At 43.8% G+C, this 20,809-nt stretch overlaps 1 protein-coding gene, 1 long non-coding RNA gene and 1 other non-coding gene across 3 annotated transcripts; all 3 read right to left on the bottom strand.

Moving 5' to 3' along the window:
• Positions 1–4,828: 4,828 nt before the first annotated feature.
• Positions 4,829–6,791, bottom strand: CLDN23 (claudin 23). Its single transcript, XM_037055286.1, has one exon. The coding sequence runs from the start codon at positions 6,146–6,148 to the stop codon at positions 5,270–5,272; it is 879 nt and encodes a 292-aa protein (XP_036911181.1). The 5' UTR covers positions 6,149–6,791; the 3' UTR covers positions 4,829–5,269.
• A 1,176-nt stretch (positions 6,792–7,967) lies between these two features.
• Positions 7,968–8,069, bottom strand: LOC118993261 (U6 spliceosomal RNA). The gene has a single exon (XR_005067817.1). It is a non-coding gene; the product is annotated as a U6 spliceosomal RNA (small nuclear RNA).
• LOC118993124 (uncharacterized) lies at positions 8,034–16,882 on the bottom strand. Its single transcript, XR_005067776.1, has 3 exons — positions 16,737–16,882; positions 9,368–9,627; positions 8,034–8,913 (listed from the first exon to the last, which is right to left on the bottom strand). It is a non-coding gene; the product is annotated as an uncharacterized LOC118993124 (long non-coding RNA).
• Positions 16,883–20,809: the final 3,927 nt, after the last annotated feature.

The following is a 20,809-nucleotide window of genomic DNA, read 5'->3' as shown; positions in this document are numbered from 1 at the left end:
CTGTCCTCTCCCAAGAGCCACCCTCACTGCCAAGTTTTCCCTTGGCAGGGCTCTGCCTCCCCCTGGGCAAAAGTGCATTAAAATGACACAGAAGAACCCAAGTCGAAGGCACACAGGAATGAAGTACAACAGTACCACCACTTTCTCCAGGAACATGCTGCTGCCAACGTCTCCCTTAGGCTTTGTGTGGGTGTCAGCAGCTCAGCCCATTTCACAGGCTCTGTGAAAAAATGTTCCTTCTGAACCCACCCTTCTTGGCTGCAGGCCTCATTTCCTGTTTGGCCCCAGAACCCCCCCTTATTTCCTCTCCCCGGGAGAAAGAGAGCTGACCGCTGCCAAGTCTTCTAATGGGTCACGGATGCACCCCTTCTCCTCACTTGCTGCTTATTTATATCTTTTCTGACCTTTGGTCGCTTATGAATGTATGCCTAAGTATTATCCTGCATAATCTAGGTTAACACGTCCCGTTATGCTTTCCCTATCCAAGAATTTACAAAACACACCTGAATGTCCTTTTCACGAGAAAGACTTCATTTCCTAAATAGATACTTAAAATTTTATACTTAATTTCTAATAATCCCTCTCCTCTACCCTGGTTGCAATATGTCATCTTGTCTATTTGGAGCAGAGACACGTTTTCAACTGTAGGAGGCTTCCATTGTGATGGTCCCTGTGTAAGGTACTGATTGCCTACCTAATTTCCCTCCACTAGTAGGTGGAGCAGTCAGCCTGTAGCAGACATTTAACGCAAATTTCCTTATAAGAACTCAACCTCTGTAACCTGGTAACAGAACTAAGTGTCCTTCTGGAAGAACAAGGAGATTCAGAAAAGTTCATTGGCTCATGCCTTAGGCTCAAAAAGCCCCACGAAAAAACTTGAACTTTTGCATGTGTTGTTAGCAAGTAAGAGTTAAATGAAGTGCTTTATGCGTGTGGGGGGGGGGACGGGTCATGGATGATGAGGGGAGAGCACAAAGTTCCTAGTATTTGAACTCCTGGGAGGTTTATGAAATTTGGAGAAACCGAGGACTAGACAGACCATGGAGTTCGCTGCTGTCAGCCCGATCACTGATTTTAATAATCAGTCAGTTTCCCTAGCCTTCGCTGTTTACTTTTCATGTTTCTACTCAGCCTCATCTAATTCTCCATCTTCGTTCTCAGAATATTAGATTTAAACAGACCCTCTGATAACAGCTGATCTGGTCTTCCCAGTTGTACAGATGAGGAAACTGAAGCTCAGCAAGAGCTGAGGCTTAAGGAACCATGTGTTACCCAAGTTCTGGAAAAGTGACAATGACTTGTTTGGCCTTTCCCTTGCCACTCACTGCAGGGCGCAACCCGGGTCACAGAGTCTCCTGGGCCCACTCCCCACCTGCAGCCCCGAGTTTGGGCCAGTGGCCTCAGGCTACAGATTACTTTCTTTGTACATGGCAATTGTGTGTAAGGAGAGAAAGAATCTGGGTACAGAAATAGCTTTTAACAGTAACTTGAACTCATTCAATTGCTAACAGCCACCAGAGAAGTGTTAGTACCCATTCTAGGATTACAAAATAAATAGAAACCCTGCCCTTACCTTCCATTTAGAGGTAAAATGGGAAAGTACACGAAGAAAAATACATGTTAGACATGTGCCTATATGTGCAAATACGAGTCCTCTAAGCTGAATCGGGAGAGTGGCTTAGGGTTCGTGTGTGGGAGAGAGTAACGGGGGTGGAAACCCAGGCCTTGGCCAAACCGTGAATGGAATTTAAGCTAAGAGTGCATGATACCTAAGAAAGATCCCAAGGGCTTTGAAGAGATGAATGACAGACCTTTCAGGGAGGTCACTGTGAAGGTGAGGGGTGAAGGAGGGCGTATGTGAGTCAGGCAGGGGTCAGGGATCCTGGTGGTTAACCTTTTAATCCTCTGGGGATGTGTGATGAGGCTCACATTTCTTCTCTGCCAACTGCATTGTCGGACCATTCACACACTGGCAGGATAGAATGTTCCTCAACAGCATGGTTTATATTTTATTCTGAAAACATTTTTATTAAACAGATTGAATTTGTTCCATTTTTATTAAACAGATTGAATTATTCCCTCCTAGAGAAGCTCTTCGCCTGATAAAAGGCAAGAAGAAGCCCCCTCCCCCACACTCACTGGCACCACCAGCTTCTTCCTTCCCTGGCGACCTTGGTCTACAGAGCAGCATCAGTCACACCTGCGGGAGCCAAGATGCTCTGACTACCTGTTTTCACCACTGCTTCTTCGGTGGATGTGGGAGCTTGCTGTTCTCGCAGCCTGGAATGCTTCCCTCTCCCTCTTTCCCCTCTTTTTTTTCTTCGAGTTTCAGGTGAAAGGAAAAGCTTATTACCGAAGCCGTGAGACAGAGGGTCGCTGCCCCACGGATAGTGTCCCCTCCCCCTTTCATTTTCCTGCTCCAGTAGCACTTCCTGACCACCTTCCCTAAAATATCGCCCTTTTCTCCGGCCCGGGACTCTGGTTTATTGGTCTTCATCTTCCTCACACAGATCTCTCACACTAGACTATGTGAGTTCCACAAGGCAGGGCCCGGAATAGTTACGTTTTCCAAGGTGCCTACCGAGGTGCTAAGGAAATGGCAGGCGTGCCAAACCTTCCTGGATGAACGATGGAGGAAATAAAGATTTGACAGCTCCTCCCACAGCCTCCACAAGGGAGGACGATATGCAGGCTCCAAAGCTCACTCCTCCTTAGTGAGGGCGTGGGGGCCAGACTGGCAAATGGGCAGGGCAGGGGCTATGCTAATGCAACATCTGCTCGACTTTCAGATTCCTTCGTCCTCCAGGCACACCGGGAATAATCTTGAAAAGGTTTCATCCATTCAGTGAGAATGGAAACTTTGATGTGTCACGAGGATTATTAAAAGTGAGTGGCGATGGCAAGTGATGGGAGTGAAGGGCTTCAGGCAAGGCGGTCGTGCTATTTCCCATGAGTGTCTTCACTGTGGTGTGGTTGCTACCTAGTAAGTATTAATTTTAGGGTGAGTTTTCACTCCCAACAGCAACTTCCGAGGGGCTGGCCTCCTGCAGCCAGCCTTTCTAGAGTGTCAATTGAGAGACAGGGAGGGAGGGAGAAAAAGGGAGAGAAACATAAAAGTGTGAGAGATACATTGCATGCCCCCCAACCAGGAACCTAACCCACAGCCCAGGTATGTGCCCTGAACCAGAATAGAACCAATGACCGTTTGGTTTGCAAGCCAGTGCTCAATCCACTGAGCTACAACAGCCAGAGCTGTGGTTTGCTCTAAAAGGTATAAATAATCAGCAGAGAGGAAGTGTTTTGAATATAAACCAGTGGATAATAATTTAGGGGAAGGGGGAAATGCAAAACATGCAAAACACCACTTGTTTGCTTTTATCAAACCTTCCCTAGAAATATGTGGAATTATGATGCAGAAAATTTCCGGTAAATTTGGTACTTGCCAGAAATCCAAAGTCTTTGTGCTATCCGCTAGGTCCTGACTTCTCAGGGGCCTAATCCCTTTTTGAGGTGCTAGCTGTAATCATCAGCGTTGCCTTTTCTCTACTCTGGCTGTTTGTGGGAAAGCAGCCCCCAACTCAACGAGAGGGGAGCTCTCAAAAGTCTGATTATGAGCTGCCAGTTGGGCTGAAATCTGAGCGGGGCACAGGCCCAGAGAAAGCCTGGCAGCCACAAGTGGGGGACAGGAGCCATCAGCTTTAGCATCTCCTGGGAGATCTTGGGAAATCAGCTTCATTCTGGACCAACAGAATGGGAATTTGCATTTGAAAAAGATCCCCAAGTGATAGGCCTGCACTTTAAAGTCTGGTCGTGAAAAGATAGAAACAGGTAATTCCAGTACCAAATGGCCAAGGAAGAGAGTCTGTGTTATCCCTTCCGCTGCTACAGAGCAGCCTGTGCTGTTCAGTTAGTTCTATCGCCCTCTGCCAATCAGGGGTCTCTCGGGGAACAGATGGCTTCTGCCTCTGAAAGGGCTACTACCAGCAGCGGGTTTGAAAGGTGAGATGCGGCTCAATTAAAGGCACCGGGAAATCAATCAACTAGGAATGAGAGCCAGCCCTACTCATGAAATCCAGTCCTTCTCATGAACGCCCAGAAGCTTCCTTGTGACTCTGGGCATCACTGTTACAAGAGGAAACGATTTCTAGTCGCACTTCCTGTGGAAACTGGCACTTAAAGTTTTTCCCAACAATAGACCTGATGCTGCACAGAAAACAGCATGAACCCCAAAATAAAGGAGCCAGGAATTTGAGTGCCCCCCCCAGCCGCCGCCACTTTCAGCAATCTTACACCAAGAGGTGGGAAGTTCAGAGAGCAAGATTTCTGGAACAGTGCTCAGGCAGCCAGGAAATTGTTGGTAATTAAGGTTTAAACTCCGGAAGGTTGTACTGGAGACAAACAGCTTTTGTGGGCATGATGCGAGTCTTACTCCCAAATTTATATAGAAATGAGGGGTCTATACACATGCCCTTTAACGTAATATGATCAACAAGTTCCATTTTGCACCAAATATTTAACTGATGGCCTTCTAAGTCGAGGGCGAGGAAGCGAGGGACAGAACTGGACAGTATCAGCCATTCTTCTCTGGCTTCTAGAAGGCAAACTCTGGCATGACCTCAACTTTCGCATCAAAAAATAAGCAACAAAAAAGATAAATCCTATTTATACACGAGGAAATGTAAATATGAGTGAATGGGGTTATTTCATTCCGGGAAAGCTGCTATATGTACACGACTCTATGTTTATTTTTAAGGGTTTCGTTCAAACATAGCCGGAAATAGACTGGTCTCTTGAGAGCTTGCGTGAAAATAAATTATCCAGCAGAAAGAAATTAATAATATTTAATTACGTTGATGCAAAGTTCATCAGCATTTCAGAATATTGTTTCAGGTGTTAAACCGATTTTTAGCCTCCATGGCTGAGTTTGACTTTTTTGTTGTTATTGTCCCTTGTCAACAAGATAAGATGCAAAGTGTCTATATGTCCTTCAGCAGAAAGGATGATAAGCCTGTCACCCTATAAGGGCCCTGATTCCTCTGGAGAGAAAAACAACTCTGTAAAAAAGAAAACCCAACCCAACCTGAAGTAATCATCCAGGGAGGTCTAGTTTGGCCACAGGAAAGGAAGAGGGCCCTCCAAACCAGTCACAGGAGCAGGAACGGTGTCCAAGGCTCCGAGTCCAGGCCCCAAGGTAATAGGCACGTTTAAAGTTGGACCGTGGTGGTGGCATTAGTCCTCCGTCCAGGCAGCGCAAGCTGGGGGGCGCCGTCTACAGATCGGAGTCGCAGGGCAGGGAGCTGTGGCAGGGGCGGGTGCTGCGCGAGGAGGCGCCCTGGGAGTGGGCCCCCGTCTCTCCATCGAGCACGTCCACTGCGTTGGTGTAGGTCTTGGGTGGCGGCCGCGGCATGGGGAAGCCCACCTTTGGCTTGTCCACGGGGCCCGCCTCCGCGGGCCGCGGCCGGTGCTGGCCGTCGCTGTAGTACTTGATGGCGGGCGCAAGCTCGGGCTGCGGCCAGTCGACGTACACGGTGCTGATGCTGGGGCGGCGAGCGCTGCCGGAGGGTGCTTTGCGGCGGCGTCGACAGCACTCCTCGCACCAGGGCGCGAAGCTGAGCGCCAGCGAGAAGCCGCCCAGCAGAAGCAGGCAGCTGCCCAGGTAGCCCAGCACCAGGCTGTAGCTGACTTCCACCGTAACCGGGCTCTCCGGGGCGGGCAGGACGGCACGATTCGCCAGGACGTGATTGTACCAGGACACCGGAATGAGGCCGAAGAGGCCCGCGGCGAAGAGCACCAAGCCGGAGAAGCCGGCCAGCGCAAAGCGGGGCTCGTCCTCCCAGCAGCGCACGCCAAGCGACGCCAGCAGCAGCCCCAGCGCGGTGACCGCCAGGGACGTCACCATGAGTCCGCGCGCCACGAGCACAGGTTCAGCCTTGAAGTACCCCAGGTCGTCCGGCTGGCCGCACTGGCGCTCGTGGCTGCTCTGCTCGCGGCAGATGTCCCAAAGGCCTTGGTACAGCACCACGTCCACCGGCTGGTTGAGGAAGCCCTTCAGCTGCCGCCAGCCGGGCGCCAGCGTGCCCGTCAGGTTGAGCAGCAGCCCGCAGGGCGCGAGCACCATGCCCACCGTCATTGCCACCGGCGTCCGCATCCCGTGGGACAGCGCACCTGCCGCCTTCTCCGCCGACGCCTTCTCGGCCGACGAGGCCTGGCGATCTCAGGCCTTCGCGCGCACAGAGAGCGCGGGCGCCGAGCCCCGAAGTGGACACGGGCTCCGCTGCGGGCCAGGGGCCTGCACACCACTCTTTCCTGGACGCCCTAGGTTTGCGACGCAGGACCGTCCCCACTCGACGGCTCGCCCCTAATTCCCTCCAACACAGCTGCCTTTCCCAATCGCTACCTGTCGCGGGTGGGTCCCACCGATACCGCGGTCCGAGGTGCGGCCGTCCAGAAATGAACCCCGCGACCAAATCCCTCGGGTGGGAGGGACGAGCAGGTCCCAGCCTGCTCCAGTCTCCAGCGAGCGCCAACACCCGTCTCAGGAGCCAGGCTTCTCCCAGAGGGAGCAAAGGTTGCCCCGCCCTGGTTCCTCCCGAGGCTCCGCCGGCGGTGGGCGGGGAAGGAAAGAGGCGGTGCCGCTCCGGGGGCGCGCCCAGCCGGTTGTTCAGTTTCCCTGCCTTCCCCGACCTCTTTCTTTCTGTTGCCACAGTTTTTCGCCGCTCCAGCTTTGGGCCCTGCGGCGTGGCCTCTCCTCCCGCCACTCCAGGGCGCACCCTGTGGTCCCTCCGAGTTTTACGCTGTTCACTTGCAGCCACTCATGGCCGAGTGGGCGGTGCCACGGATCTCCGCGCCACCGGGATGCACGCTGGGCAGGTACGCAGCGGGGTCCCGAACCACGTCCCGGAGCCTTGCACTGGATTTTTTCGTCTGATAAACCTGTTTACTGTGCTTAATAAAGTCTTCATAGTCCAGGTTAAACTTGACACAAAAGTATCAAAGCAAGCAAGTTTCTGGGACAAGGGGTTATTTTATTTTGTTTTTCAGCCTTGTAAAGATTTTGAAAAGCACACACACACACACACAAAGAGGTGTTGCTAGATTGCACACCTTTCAGATTTATCTGACTATATAGTGTCCTGTTTTGAGCCGTTTTGCAACTCTGTAAATGGTAGAAAGCCTGTAGCCGCTCAACTGATTTTCACCCATAGAAACGCAGATGGGTTTTTCAGTAGAGTGTAAAGGATTATCGTCCAATAACTGACCAGTTTGCCATTGCTTTCTAAATTTACTTCAGCCTGCCTGTTGGCCTAAGTATTTGTGCTATTTGCATTCTTCTTTAAACTGGCTGTAACATCCTACTGGTTCCATTATTAATAACAAGTGAAATAAAAATTTTGATGTCTTCATTTTATAGTGAGTAATGATTTTACATTTTTCCGAAAATTATCCTTTAACAATATTTTCCTCTTGGTCCATATTTCTTAAAATGGAAGTATGTTGTGTTTGTAATTGGTTAAAATTAAAACATTCTGAAAATCCGCGTTAATTCAGCATTGGTTTGAAGTAACTTTGAACATGTTATTTTCTAATTTTATTTTTTGATTACAGTTCACCTCCAATATTATTTGTATTAGTTTCAGGTCTTTAGCTAATTTTGAAAATTTTAGGGTGGATGATAGGAATTACCACCTTTCTTTTCAGAAAGTGGTTTAATTTTAAAAACTGTGGGCGTAACAGAATTTGTCATCTTACCCATTTCTAAGTGCACGGCTCATTGGCATGGAGTAAATTTGTTTTGTTGTGCTACGATCGCTACCATTCATCTCCAGAACTTGTTCATCGTCCCAAACTCTACCCACTTATCAGTCACTCCCCATTCCCATCACCGTCCCTCCTACCCCCAAAGCCCTTGGCAACCAATATCTACTTTCCCTCCCTCCCTCCCTTCCTCCTTCCCTCCCTCCCTTCCTTTTAGTATGTAATACGTCACAGATTTACGTGTCACCCTTGTGCAGGGGCCATGCGAACCTTTTCTGTATTGTCCCAGTTTAGCACTGGTGCTGCCGAAGCAAGTGCTACCATTCTGCTTTCTGCATCTGTGACCCCTAGTACTCTAGATACTTCATATAAGTGCAGTCATTCAGTATTAACGATGATGGGCTTCTTTCACTGGGCATGATATTGTCAAGATTCACTCATGTTGAAGCGCGTGTCACAATTTCCTTTTTAAGGCTAAGTAATATTCCATTGTAGGTATATACCACATTTTGTTCATCCAGTCATCCTTTGGGGCATACTTGCTTTGCCTCCACCTTTGGGCTACTGCAAATAATCCCACTATGAACACGGGTGCACGAATATCTCTTGGAATCGCTGCTTTCAATTTTCTAGAAGTGGAATTGCTGGGTCATATGGTTTTCTACTTTTAACTTCTTAAAGAAATGACCTACTGTTTTCCAGAGCAGCTGCATGGGCACTAGGCTAAAAGTGAGTGTGTTATTTTTTATCTGTACTCAAGAGGCTTCATACAGACTTCATGGGCTCTGAACCCTCTTCCAAAAGTTGTTTCCTTCTCACTTAGATTCCTCTGTGGAGCGAATGAGGCCCAGGTACTATTTACCTGTGAAAAAAAGGACTCTTGTATGTTCTGCCTCCTAAATCTCTCTAGTCATCCATTTCTCTTTCTTTCCCCTTCCCGCTACCTAAGCCCAAACCATCTCCTAGTCTTTCTCTTTAAACTGACTCCTAGATGGCCCTGACCGGTGTGGCACAGTTGGTTGGGCATCATCCTGCAAAGCGAAAGGTCCTTGGTTCGATACCTGGTCAGGGCACATACACAGGTTCCAGATTGGATCCCTATTCAGGATGCATCCAAGAAGGCAGCTGATTGATGTTTCTCTCTCACCCCTCTCTTTTCTGAAAGCAAAAAAAAAAAGTTGTCAGGTGAGGATAGAAATAATAATAATAATAATAATAATAATAAACAACTGGCTCTTAGCTGGTATCTTACACTGAGGCTTTCTCTCTCCATTCCCCACATGGGCCCTCAAAGCGGACGTTTCGCATTTCAATCAAGTCTTGCACCTGATTTAACCCCTCACAAGACCTTCCACAGGTCAGTCCCAACCACATACCCCTGCCCATCCCCCTCCCCCGTCCCCAGCATCATCTTCTTGCCCTGTCATAACCCAGGAAATCCAGACTTTTTTCTGGATTTCCTTTTGCCTTTACACCCATGCCTATGCTGCCCCTACCCCCAGAGTCCTGCCTGCCACTTCTCAACCCCAACGCGTGCTTCCGCTGGTCACGTTCCCTGTTGCGTACTCCCACAACTCCCTCTTCCATCCTAACCCCTGCCTCCATCCCTTACTTCTTGAATCATCTAGTTCTGTAGTTGGTCTGCACATTCTCTGTGGCAGGCATCAGGTTCATCTTGCTCTGTTTGGCCCTGAAATCCATCTTCCTGCCTGGCCCGCAGCAGCCACTTAACAGATCAATTTTATCTCCTTCTGTCCTGTATTCATTCATGTAGTATTCACAGAACTCTCTTACAGGAGACTGCCTGACCAAAAAGGATTGTGTTGTTCATCTCAGTGAACAGGTTTGCTTGAATGTTTGTTTTTCCTCAGCCTAGGAAATAATGAGATAACGATTAGCTCCAGATATTCACAACAAAGTATAGGCCCACAGGAGTAACTTTCTATGGTAATTTTAAAAAGTATGATTGAGCTAAAGTATAGCATCTGATTAAGGACCTGGGCTCTTTGTTCCATGCACTTCCGAGTTCATTGTGAGGCTGAGTGAGAAACAAAGCATGAATCATAGTGTGTCAGGAATGAATTATTGCTGAGATTAGTACCTCTCTGTGTAAGGTGATCCCCAGCTCAGTTATAGCTTTCATTTCTGAAGAGGGGCCCTGAGGTAAGACAAGGATCTATTTACTGTGCCCCAGGTTTCCTGATGAATAGCTAACTGTAAAGGGGCTAATGCTGGGTCCCATTAGCCTGCAAAGGCTGGGTCTAGATACCCCCTAGTGCAAAATCCCAATCTTCTACAGCAACGCTGTCATGGAAGTCGGATTATAAACTGAGGGACAACGAGGGGCCTACCATGGCAGTGTGCTGTTATGAGAAATCCTCAGATTCCCTATACCTGGTCTTTCTATTGTCGATGTAAGAAACATCCAAACCTGCAGAAAACTTTTACGAGAGTTTATTTGAGCCAGACTGGTAATATATGCCAGGAAGCAAAAGCTCCAATGCTCCAGGGGGAAACAGTTTTGCAGCTTTTATGCCTTTGAAATTAAGGAGGGAACGCAAGGAAGCTTACATGGAGGTGAGGGAAAGCAAGGTGGGGATCGCAATATAGGATAGTTAACAAAGTTATGTGCTCTCTCGGGGGTGAGTTTAACAGTTTATTTCAAAGATATGTTGACCTAGATGGACAGTAATAATGGACAGGGCTTGCTTAAGGCAAAGATAAACCTTTTACTAAAAATTATATGCCCGAGGCATGACTATTCACTGTGGCCTGCACGATTATGAATTTATGATAAGATCACCCAGTGAGGTTTCCTTCCATCGAACCCCTTTTCTTGTCCACACTATTTTGCTCTCTCTACAGAATAAGGCCCTAAATAAACACTGTCACTAGTTTTCCAATGGCAAATCCAGTTCAGTGGGTTATAGAATAAAATTAAACTATGATCATTCTCTAATTTTTTAATTGATTTTAGAGTGAGAGAGGAAGGGAGGGAGAGAGGAAAAAATCAATTTGTTGTTGCATTTATTTATGCATTTATTGGTTGTTTCTGGTATTTGCCCTGATCGGAGATCAAACCCACAGCCTTGATGTATTGGGGCAATGTGGCAGAGAATATCCTATTATAAATGGCATTAAAACGGTTTGAACTGAACTAAGCCCCCTCAGTGTCTCATTAGCTTTCCTGGTTGGCCTATGGCCTGACAGCCTAGTGTGTCTAATACTATAGAAGATAAACACATGACTTCTGACATCCATTTCAAAGCACCCCAGATTAGCTCAGTATCACATCACCCTAATTTACTTTCTTTATAAAACTTACCACTACCACATATTTTCTTATTAACTATGTATTAACTTATTGCTATTATGTTTCTCTCACGGCTTCATGACTTCCAAATTCTAGGGACTTCCCTGGGCCTTGATTATGGCTACATACCAGCCCCTGGAATAATGTCTGTACCATAGTAATTATTCAATGTAGGAGCTATTAAATAAATGGAAGAAGTTTTGTAAAATTCTTGCATAGTAACACAAAAAGAAAGATATAGCATGCATCATTTAATAAATGATAGTAAAATGTTCTGAGCATAAAATGTATGCTCCTAACCACGGTTAAGCATATAGTTCGTTGGTGCTAAGTACATTCACATTGGTGTGCAACCAGTCTACAGATCTCCTTTATCTCGCAAAACTGGGACTCTCTACCAGACTCACCAACTCTCATCCTCTTCTCCCCACGGTCTTCAGCAGCCACCACTCTACTTTCTGTCTGTATAAATTTGACTTCTCAATGCAACTTCTATAAGTGGACTTATACAATAGTTGTCCTTTTGTGGCTTTTCTCTTAGCATGAGGTCCTGAAGTTTCATCCATGTTGTAGCATGGGAGAGAATTTTCTTCCTTTAATAATACTTCGTTGTCTGTGTATACCATGTTTTGTTTATGTAGGCCTCTGTCAATGGCCACTTGGGTTTCCCAAGTGTGGGAAACTTTTTCGGCTATTGAATAATGCTGCCATGATAGTCTTACAGTATGTTTTAATTTACCCTATTTCATTTCTGTGTGGTGATCGGCCGTCTAAAGCAAAAATGTATTTGCCATCTTTCTCATCCATATCAGAAAGTATCCTGTGATATAATCACACTTAAAAAACTTGCTTCAATTTTATCTCGTAGAGGCTTCAAGCCCTTCTTAGCTTAGCATCCTGGCTATCTCCTTTGCAACCGTGGGAATGCATGGTGAGGCGGGGCTGCTCCCAGGAATCACTGCTGCCGCCAATTATATACTGTATTATTTGGACCACAAGATGCACCTAGGTTTTAGAGGAGGAAAGTTGGAAAAAAAATTTTGAAGAAAAATATGTGGTAAAATATTTAATAATGTAAATAACATAATATTTCACCAATATAAGTGTAAACAGAACTCAACAGCAGCATTAACAACCATTACTCCTCCCAAATTTGGGGGGAAAGTGCATCGTATAGTCTGAAAACTACGGTAACCAGCCTGCTTCTCTCCAAACCTGTCCATTCTGTCTGCTTCAGGGCAAGAATGTCTACCACTCGTGGACTGGGTTCATCAGGGTCTTTGAGATAGTTTTCTGTCTGAGTATGGCATTTTTTAAATCTGCAAGCATTTTTGTTTGCTTGTTTCACCAAAATGTATGCTACCTGACAACCAGGGCAAATTCCTGCATAGAAAACCCAAGTGTTATAATAATAGTAATTCTTTCTAAATTAATGTAAAGAGGCAATCCAATTCCAATAAAAAGTCATACTAGGATTGAATAGGTAATTTTAAAGTTCATGTGGAAAAATAGATGAAAAAAAACCATCAAGAAACTATTGGAAAGAGCAGTAATAAAAAGTCACGCACCCTCTAGCTGTTACATGGAATATGAAGCTGTAATAATTTAAAGTGAGATATTAGCACTAGAAGAAAAAGGTAGATCAATAAAACATAGTCAAGATTGTTGGGGAAAAAATGATTATTCTCCTACTTTTCTATATTCTTCTGGCTGGTCTAATAATCAAAATGGCATGAGACAGGTTAACAGAAGAAAATAACTTAACTCATTATGTATGTACATACGGGGGTTTCATAAGAATATGGGACCCGCCCTGGCTGGTGTGGCTCAGTGGGTTGAGTGCCAGACTGCGATCCAAAGTGTCGCTGGTTTGATTTGCAGTCAGGGCACATGCCTGGGTTGCAGGCCAGGTCCCCAGTGTGTGTGTGTGTGTGTGTGTGTGTGTGTGGTGGGGGATACTCGAGAGGTAACCATACATTAATGTTTCTCTCCCTTTCTTTCTCTCTCCCTCCCCCTCTGTCTGAAAATAAATAAATAAAATCTTTAAAAGAAAAGAATATGGGACCCAAGGACAAGCTGGGCAGTTGAGGCTTATTTGCCAATCTGGACTAAGGTGAGGGAGTCAGAGGGCTGGGACTTCGAAGGGAAAGTAGGCAGGTCACAGGTACGTGAGAAGGAGCAAACACGCAGGAAACAAATTCTTTCTGTGTCCTAGAAACAACAGGATACAGAGAGCAGTCCATCCAACAGACTTTGCAGGTTCCGCCCTGTCTGCCACACCTAGTTCATATTATGATGTTAAGGTGATAGCTCACTTTCTGGAAGCAGGTTCTTCTATCTGAATTCCTTTAGGCAGGTGAGAGGGCGGGCTGAAGTTTCTTTCTGAGTCTTTGTTTCTTAAAAATAACCAGCTTACAATAGTATCCCAAAAAGGCATATTTTAGGGGTGGCAAACTGCTTTCCTTGAAGGCCAAAAGGTAGACCTTGATAATGTACAAATTCACAATATGGTAAAAGTAGAATTATAGCTCCCAGAGAAAGGCATGAACATTCAGTGATGTGGTAATTGCTTTGCTTTGGGAGAGGAAAAAAACGTGAGAACTACATCAAAAAATATGTTAAAAACCAGTCTAGGTAGACTGCATAGTTATATATAAAAAGAAATCCAGTAAGTATAAGAAGGAAGTAGAGGTGAAGGTAAAAATATAAGATGTGAAAATGTTTTCTAAGAAAAATGTCAAAGGTGATGATTATAGCGGAAAAGTTTGATAGACTTAACTATATGAAAGAGTAAAATTTTTTATTTCATTGCCTCATTCAAAATTAGGACAAATCTTTTTAGTTTTTGTGCAGAAAAGATTAGTAATTTATATCTATCAAGAAAATCAATATGAATACAATGTCACAGTGAAAATGGGCAAAGAAAATGTATAATCATAGAAGAAAATAAACATCTAATAAGCACATTCAACAGTGGACAATTAAAAGAGCTTTTTATTCATATAAATGGAAATAGAACATGGAGGATCAGTTTTTTCTGTTCCTAAATTGGAAAACATAAGAGGAAAATATTACCTAATTTTGGTTAGAATTGGGGGAAAAGTCACTACTGGGGATAGAGTAAGTAGTATATTTAATAGATAATACAGCAATTTGTTTTTAAAAGCCTCAAATATGTTTCCTTTCCTTCAATTTCTCAAGTAATCTTTTAGGTATTTGCTCCAAGGCAATAATCAGAATATGTGGAAAGTTTTAACTATAAGTATATTCACTTTAGTGCATTTTATAATAGGCAAATTATAAAACTGTATTGCAGCACGAAACCAATTAGTTTAAAAAATATGTGTTTAGAAAAATCCTAGAGGAAGATACAGCAAAATGTCACTGTTCGTAAAGTGCTAGGTTTTACAGTTGGTTTTAATTTTCTTTCAACTTTTATAAATTTCCCAAATGATGTATGTCTAAAATTTTTTAAATTTGAAAAACATTACTTTTGACGTTTCATGGCCAGTTAAGTTTCTTTATTTCTCCGACTTTACAGTCAGATTCCTTATTCTTCTATTACCATAGATAATTAACTAGTTATTAATAAGAATGGAGCAAAGGGAATTAGATATTGAGCTTAATAAAATGGGGAGCAAAAGCCTGTTTGCTTCACCAGGAAGCTACAGCTTCACCCCCAGGGGATCATAGCCAGTTGCTCCACCAAGAGAATTAACACTCCCTGCTTCCTTCAACCCGACTTCCNCCCCCCCCCATACCAGATTGTTGAGGGATGCAGGAGGAGGTGCTTAATGGTAGAGGCCTGTCAATCTAAATAGGGTATAGACCCATCTGAAAGCCCAGCAAAACTCGGGAAGTTGATTGGCCCTTTTGAGAAAACTCCTGGTTATAACCCCAGGGAAACAAAGAAGCTCTCTCACCCACCCTGTCCTGCACTCGCCCCAGGCATTCACACATCGTCTCTGGTCCAGGAGCACATGACCCTGTACATCTAGCAGCTCCCAGGGCTGCAGCAGATGGCACGGGCTCCAAAGGACTAAGCTCTAAGATGAGGCAGAAACCCTGGACACTGGTCTTTATCTCACTGAGGACAAGGTTGGATTTTTTCCATGGCCAACAGAGATGGGACGTTGGAAACCCAGAGGCAGATTTCCACCCAAATGAGCCTGGCCACATCACAGTCTTCTATGTGTGAGTCGTTGGAATGCTTTCCCCGTGGTCCCACGTGAGAGCCTGATTTCTACTGATAACAATAGGAAACAAGTTTTCCTTCCATAATTGTGAATGTATAATTTTTGTGGCCATAACTGGGCCTGGTCTCCTGTGAAGGGTAAAAGAGCTGAATCCTATTTTGGTGTAACATCAAGTGATTCACAGAAATGCACGCACTACGAATAATACACATAAATTCCAGGGAGAAAATTGGGTGGTGATTTTTCTATAGTTTCAAGTATTTTTCATGTTTATATTTTCCCTGGTTATGTCCCTGTCTTTAAATTTTTAAAATTTGCAATAAAAATTGGAACTACACACCCACAAGAACAGTGGAGAATATTGTGTTCGTATTGATGATGTGGTAGTGACTTGAAATAAAAAGGCAATATTTAGTGTATCTACTTTTCTGTAACGATGGAACATGCATGTAAACCCACATACAATGTGGTGGCATGGAGACACTCTGGACGTAGCCACAAGTAGCAAGGGCAAAATTCAACAGATAATCAGTCATGAGCCTCAAAATTCACATTTCACATTGACTTTGGACTTCAAGAAATATTTGCAAATATGTTGCAGACTGATAAACAGAATAGTAGTACATCTCATTTTCTCATATATATTTTTCTTTTTATATCTAAAATATTTAAATATTTAAAATTTATATTTTTAAATTTAAAAATATAAAAAAATATATGAGGAAATCTCTTTTATATCTTTTTATATTTTTCTGAAGGCCTTTTAAAAATAAGATATCATAATCATGGTGAGTGCTGTATTCTTAGAAATATTAAGCATCACATTTTCTCTTTTTCTTCCTGGAACTCAGAATATACTTTCTTGTGATTACTAAGCAGCTAAGACAATTCTATGCCTGTTCTAATGTTTACAATGCTATGCTCTGTGAATTCTTAGTACATGGAAGAAATGTGCATTGAATCTTATAACACAGGCAGAAATTGTATACTGCTTAGTCCATCAACTTCAATGAGAAAGTTTAAATTAGATTAGGGGAGGCATTTTAGCTTAAAGTTAGGGCTATGGTGCCTGTAAAGGGAAATTTTACTTCATCCAAAGAGTAAGTCCAACAGGGCATTGGTTGTTTTGACTGAACAACCCTCTGGACTTGGGAATGAGAAAAGAGTATTAAACATGGTATCTCTCCTTCCTTATTTCCAGAGCAAGACAATCCCTGTTGCCTGGACTATTGCAGGACACGACAGTTCTCGGTCATTCACTGGTAAGTGTAGAAAACAGTGTGGAGCTGTGCTGGAAAGTGTTTTGCCCAGTCTGCTCCGTTCATGGCTATGTTTCATAGCAGCACACAGAAATGGGATGAATTGCACTGAAACAACCGCAGTAGGAGAAACACAGGAGTTACACATCACGATCCTCTTAGTGATTTCACAAGCTCATCATATGGAAACATACAAAAATGCAGATTACTCACCTTATGGTTGGCATGAGATTTGTTTAGTCTGGTAGCTGGAAAATGAGTGTCATAAAACAGAGAAATTTCTAAGCACGTGTTGTTAAGAAAGACCATTTTCCCATCCATTCAACATTCTCCACCTCCAGCTTGTATTCAAAACAGAACCTGTTAAACTTGTAAAACTTGTCGGTGGTTGTTGAGGTTTGATGCCATCCGTCAGGCATTTAATCACGTTTTCGGTTCACCTGAATCAATAGCAACACACAGTGTTAACGACTCAGTTCCTGACCCTGCTGCAGGTCAGAGAGAACTGAACAAAACCCGACAACGGAGCAATGGGCAAAGCTGCAAGTAAACAAGTGTTGGGGCTGGAAGTACCATGAGAACGTGGACTTGAGCCTTCTTATTTTCCTGATGTGAACTCAGAGATGCAGAGAGGAGAAGCGACTTTCAGGCTGAAGGGGTTTTGACACGGACCAGGTCTGAGTGCAACCCTGGCTCAGCCAAACATTGTTTGCCTTTGGAAGGTTGAGGTTTTAAGAACCTTAACTTTTTTTTCAAATGTAAAATGGAGCAGTTAGGTTTTACTCAACAGGACTCCTGTAAGAATGACTGAGATAATCTTTACAAATATACAACATATAGTAGGTACTTGGAATTAGTTTTTCATTAGTGAATATATTTGAGTGATACTGAGTTTAAATCTCATTGTACTCTTTATTTAGAATTTTTAAAATTTGCAATAAAAATTGGAACCTACACATCCATGAGAACAGTGGAGAGTATTGTGTTTGTATTGATGATGTGGTAGTGACTTGAAATAAAAAGGCAATATTTTTTTAAAGATTTTATTTATTTATCTTTAGAGGGGAAGGGAAGGAGAGAGGGAGAGACACATCAATGTATGGTTGCCTTTCGTGTGTCCCCTTCTGGGAGTTGGCCTGCAGAGAACTGGCCTGCAACCCAGGAATATGCCCTGACTGAGAATCGAACCGCGATCATCTGAGTCGCAGGCCCGCGCTCAATCCACTGAGCTACACCAGCCAGGGTAAAGGCAATATGTATCTAGTTTTCTGTAGCAATGGGACATGCATGTAAACCCACATACAATGTGGTGGCATTAGAACAAGTGTGTCCATTTCACAAACCAACATAGAGTGTGGGGCATGAACAGGAAGCTCAACCCTGAACTCTTGCTCCATTTGCCTTTAGACCTGAGTTATTCATTCTGTAAATCAAATCCAAGTGCTGAAAACCTGAACATTTTTAGAACTAAGTTAGCATTGCAGAAAGAGGTATATAAAAATCTTAGAAGTTGGTTCTGGCTAATTTTGATACAGAAGTTTAAAGCTAATTAAAAATACTTTCTCTCAGTCATTGAAAATGTAGTGGGCATTTCTGAAAGTAGGTGTTTCAATCTAATTGGACAATTTGAATGTAAAATTCCAAATTAGAATAACTTTGTGAGGAGGATACAAAGGACAGTCGGTATAACAAGGAAGACATGGAGAATCAAGAGCGAACACCCTGGGGCTGGAATCTCCCTTTAAGAAATCTGAAAGGATGGCTAGTCCATGCCCTATGCTATCAGGCTCCAGGCACGTGCCATTTTTGCTTTAAATATATTTTAATTTTTTGACTATTGATTCCATGAGTAGAGTGCAAAATGAGTGATTTTTCTCATCATGTACTTGGCTGCTCGCTCTACTCTAAATCACAGATTGAATTCATTGACAGATGGGCTGTCTCTTGCCTGGAAAGTACCTGCAGATCCCATTGGGTGGAGGTTGGCTTTAGGGGACTCATCGGCTGCAAGACTCCTGGGCAAAGTAATGACCTAGGATGCAGAAGACCTGGCTCCGCCACTCCTTAGTCACATCACCTGTGAAAAGTTATTTATTGTCAGGGCAATAAAACTGCCCTCATGGACGCAAGAGTGCTTATCTTTAAGTGCGTAGGAGACAGAAAACTTGTATGAGTTTTGAACTGCGTGATGAGGCAGGTGAGAGTGAAAGAGGACATTGGTAAGAAATGACGCACTGGTGAAATATTTGGCTAGTTTAACATCCATCTGTAAGAGACTTTGGAGAATGTAGCAATGTGTCTTATATTACATATAATTAAATTGAATTTTGACCAAACCTTACATGGTGGATGATTTCTATCATAAAGACTGAAAGTATTGAATCAAACGGCCTTTGCTGCATAAAAAACTACGTCAAAATTCCATGGCTTAAAACCACAATACTTTTTCTTTTCTTTTGTGGCTTAGCTGGGTGATACTTCTGCTGGTCTTGCCCGGGCTTAGTCAAGTAGCTGTGACTGGGGCTCGGGGCGCTGCCGAAAGAGTTGGGGGCCTAAGACAGGATGCCCCCTCTTTCCTAGAGTCTCTCGTCCTCTGGGAGGCTGCCTGGGGAGCATCGCACGTGGTTTTAGGGCAAGGGAGGGCGGTTCCAATGCATGAGCACTTGTTACCTGTCTCTGCTCTCGTTAGCGAAGTCACATGGCCAAGCCCAGAGTGAGCGTGGGAAGGGCTCATCAGGGTGTAACTAAAGACACGAGAACAAATCAGGGCCATTACTGCAACTGTGTAATGTGTTTTGAACATCAAAAGTATGTTCAACTACCTTTGAATATCAAAATATCTTAGAAATATTTACAACCAAAGAGGATTCGTCTAGAATAGTGCTATCCAATTGAGATATCTGTAATTATGTATGTAGATAGATAGTTATACATGTAAAAGTAATTTACAATGTTTTAGTAGCCACGTTAAAAAGCAGTAAAAAAAGTAAAATTAACTTTAGTATATATTTTATTTAACCTCGTATTTCCAGAAGAGTATCATTTCAACGTGTACTCAATATAAACATTATTAATGAGAGATTTTAGTTTCTGTGCACTAAATCTTTAAAAAGTTATATGTATTTTACATGACTCAGTTCAGACTTGTCCCATTCCAAGTGCTCAGTAGCTTTGTGTGACTGGTGGCCATTGGACAGCTCGGATCTGCACGTTAACAGACAGGGCACGGGAGAGGAGTGGGACCGGAAAGGCTGAGAGCCACGGTCTGTACACGGAGCACCATCCCCTGCCGGAGCTGCGAACACCCCCTGGCAGCAGCGGACATGGATGGGAGAGGGGGGTTGTGTATAAGAAGTCAAAGAAGTCTCCACAGTAGGAAATCTATTATTCTAGCCCATTATGATGATAAATCAACAGAAAACAAATAGTCATACTAAAAAAATCCTTTTTGTTAACATTTGACATGAATTACTAATTAAAACAAATAATAAAACAACAACAACCTTTAGGGAAATACAGGAGAAATCGTTCTTAGAGGTAAAAAATATTTCCTTAAATCAGTAGCCAACATGATAGATGGTGAAATAGCAGAAACATTCCTGATAAGTTTAGGACTGTTTTTCAACATTACCTGGAAGGGCTAACCAATGCAATTAGATAAGAACCTAAATCTGTGGGTAGAAATATTAAAGGAAGTGCAAAATATATAAGAAACTTCTATTCACAACAATGGCAAAAACAAAATGAACTTATTAGTATTTCTATGACATTGCAGTGGGTTAAAAACAACTACAGAGGCCCTGGCTGGTGTAGCTCAGTGGACTGAGCATGGGTCTGCGAACCAGAGGATTGCGGTTCGATTCCCAGTCAGGGCACATACCTGGGTTGCAGGCCAACTCCCAGCAGGGGACGCACGAAAGGCAACCATACATTGATGTTTCTCTCCCTCTCTCTTTCCCCTCTAAAGATAAATAAGTAAATAAAATCTTTTTAAAAAACAAAAAAAAGTTTGACAAGCCCCTATTCAATGGAGTCTGGCCACATTAGTAAGCTGGTTTAGAGGACAGAGGATGAGAAGAAGCTTAGAAGAGAACCAAGGCCCCCAGCTGATAGCCTGCACAAGGCCCCTGTCATGGGCGTGAGTCCATCATGAACCTTCCGTCTCAGTTCGCTGAGTGCAGTTGCCAGAGTGAGCCTGCACACGGCTAGCAGAGAAACTACCAACCAAAGTGCAGGGAAATGATAAATATAGTAAATCATTAATTCTTAGGGTGATTTGTTATAGA

The sequence above is a fragment of the Sturnira hondurensis genome, unplaced genomic scaffold (assembly GCF_014824575.4).
Source record: "Sturnira hondurensis isolate 20B ecotype Veracruz unplaced genomic scaffold, ASM1482457v3 Scaffold0008640, whole genome shotgun sequence".
Taxonomy (NCBI): domain Eukaryota; kingdom Metazoa; phylum Chordata; class Mammalia; order Chiroptera; family Phyllostomidae; genus Sturnira; species Sturnira hondurensis.
Note: the sequence above shows the minus strand (reverse complement) of the source record. Positions and strands in the feature narration are given on the sequence as shown.

What these genes read in the sequence shown, in the direction of transcription:
- CLDN23 (XM_037055286.1), bottom strand. Translation starts at nt 6,148, where the DNA reads ATGCGGACGCCGGTGGCAATGACGGTGGGCATGGTGCTCGCGCCCTGC.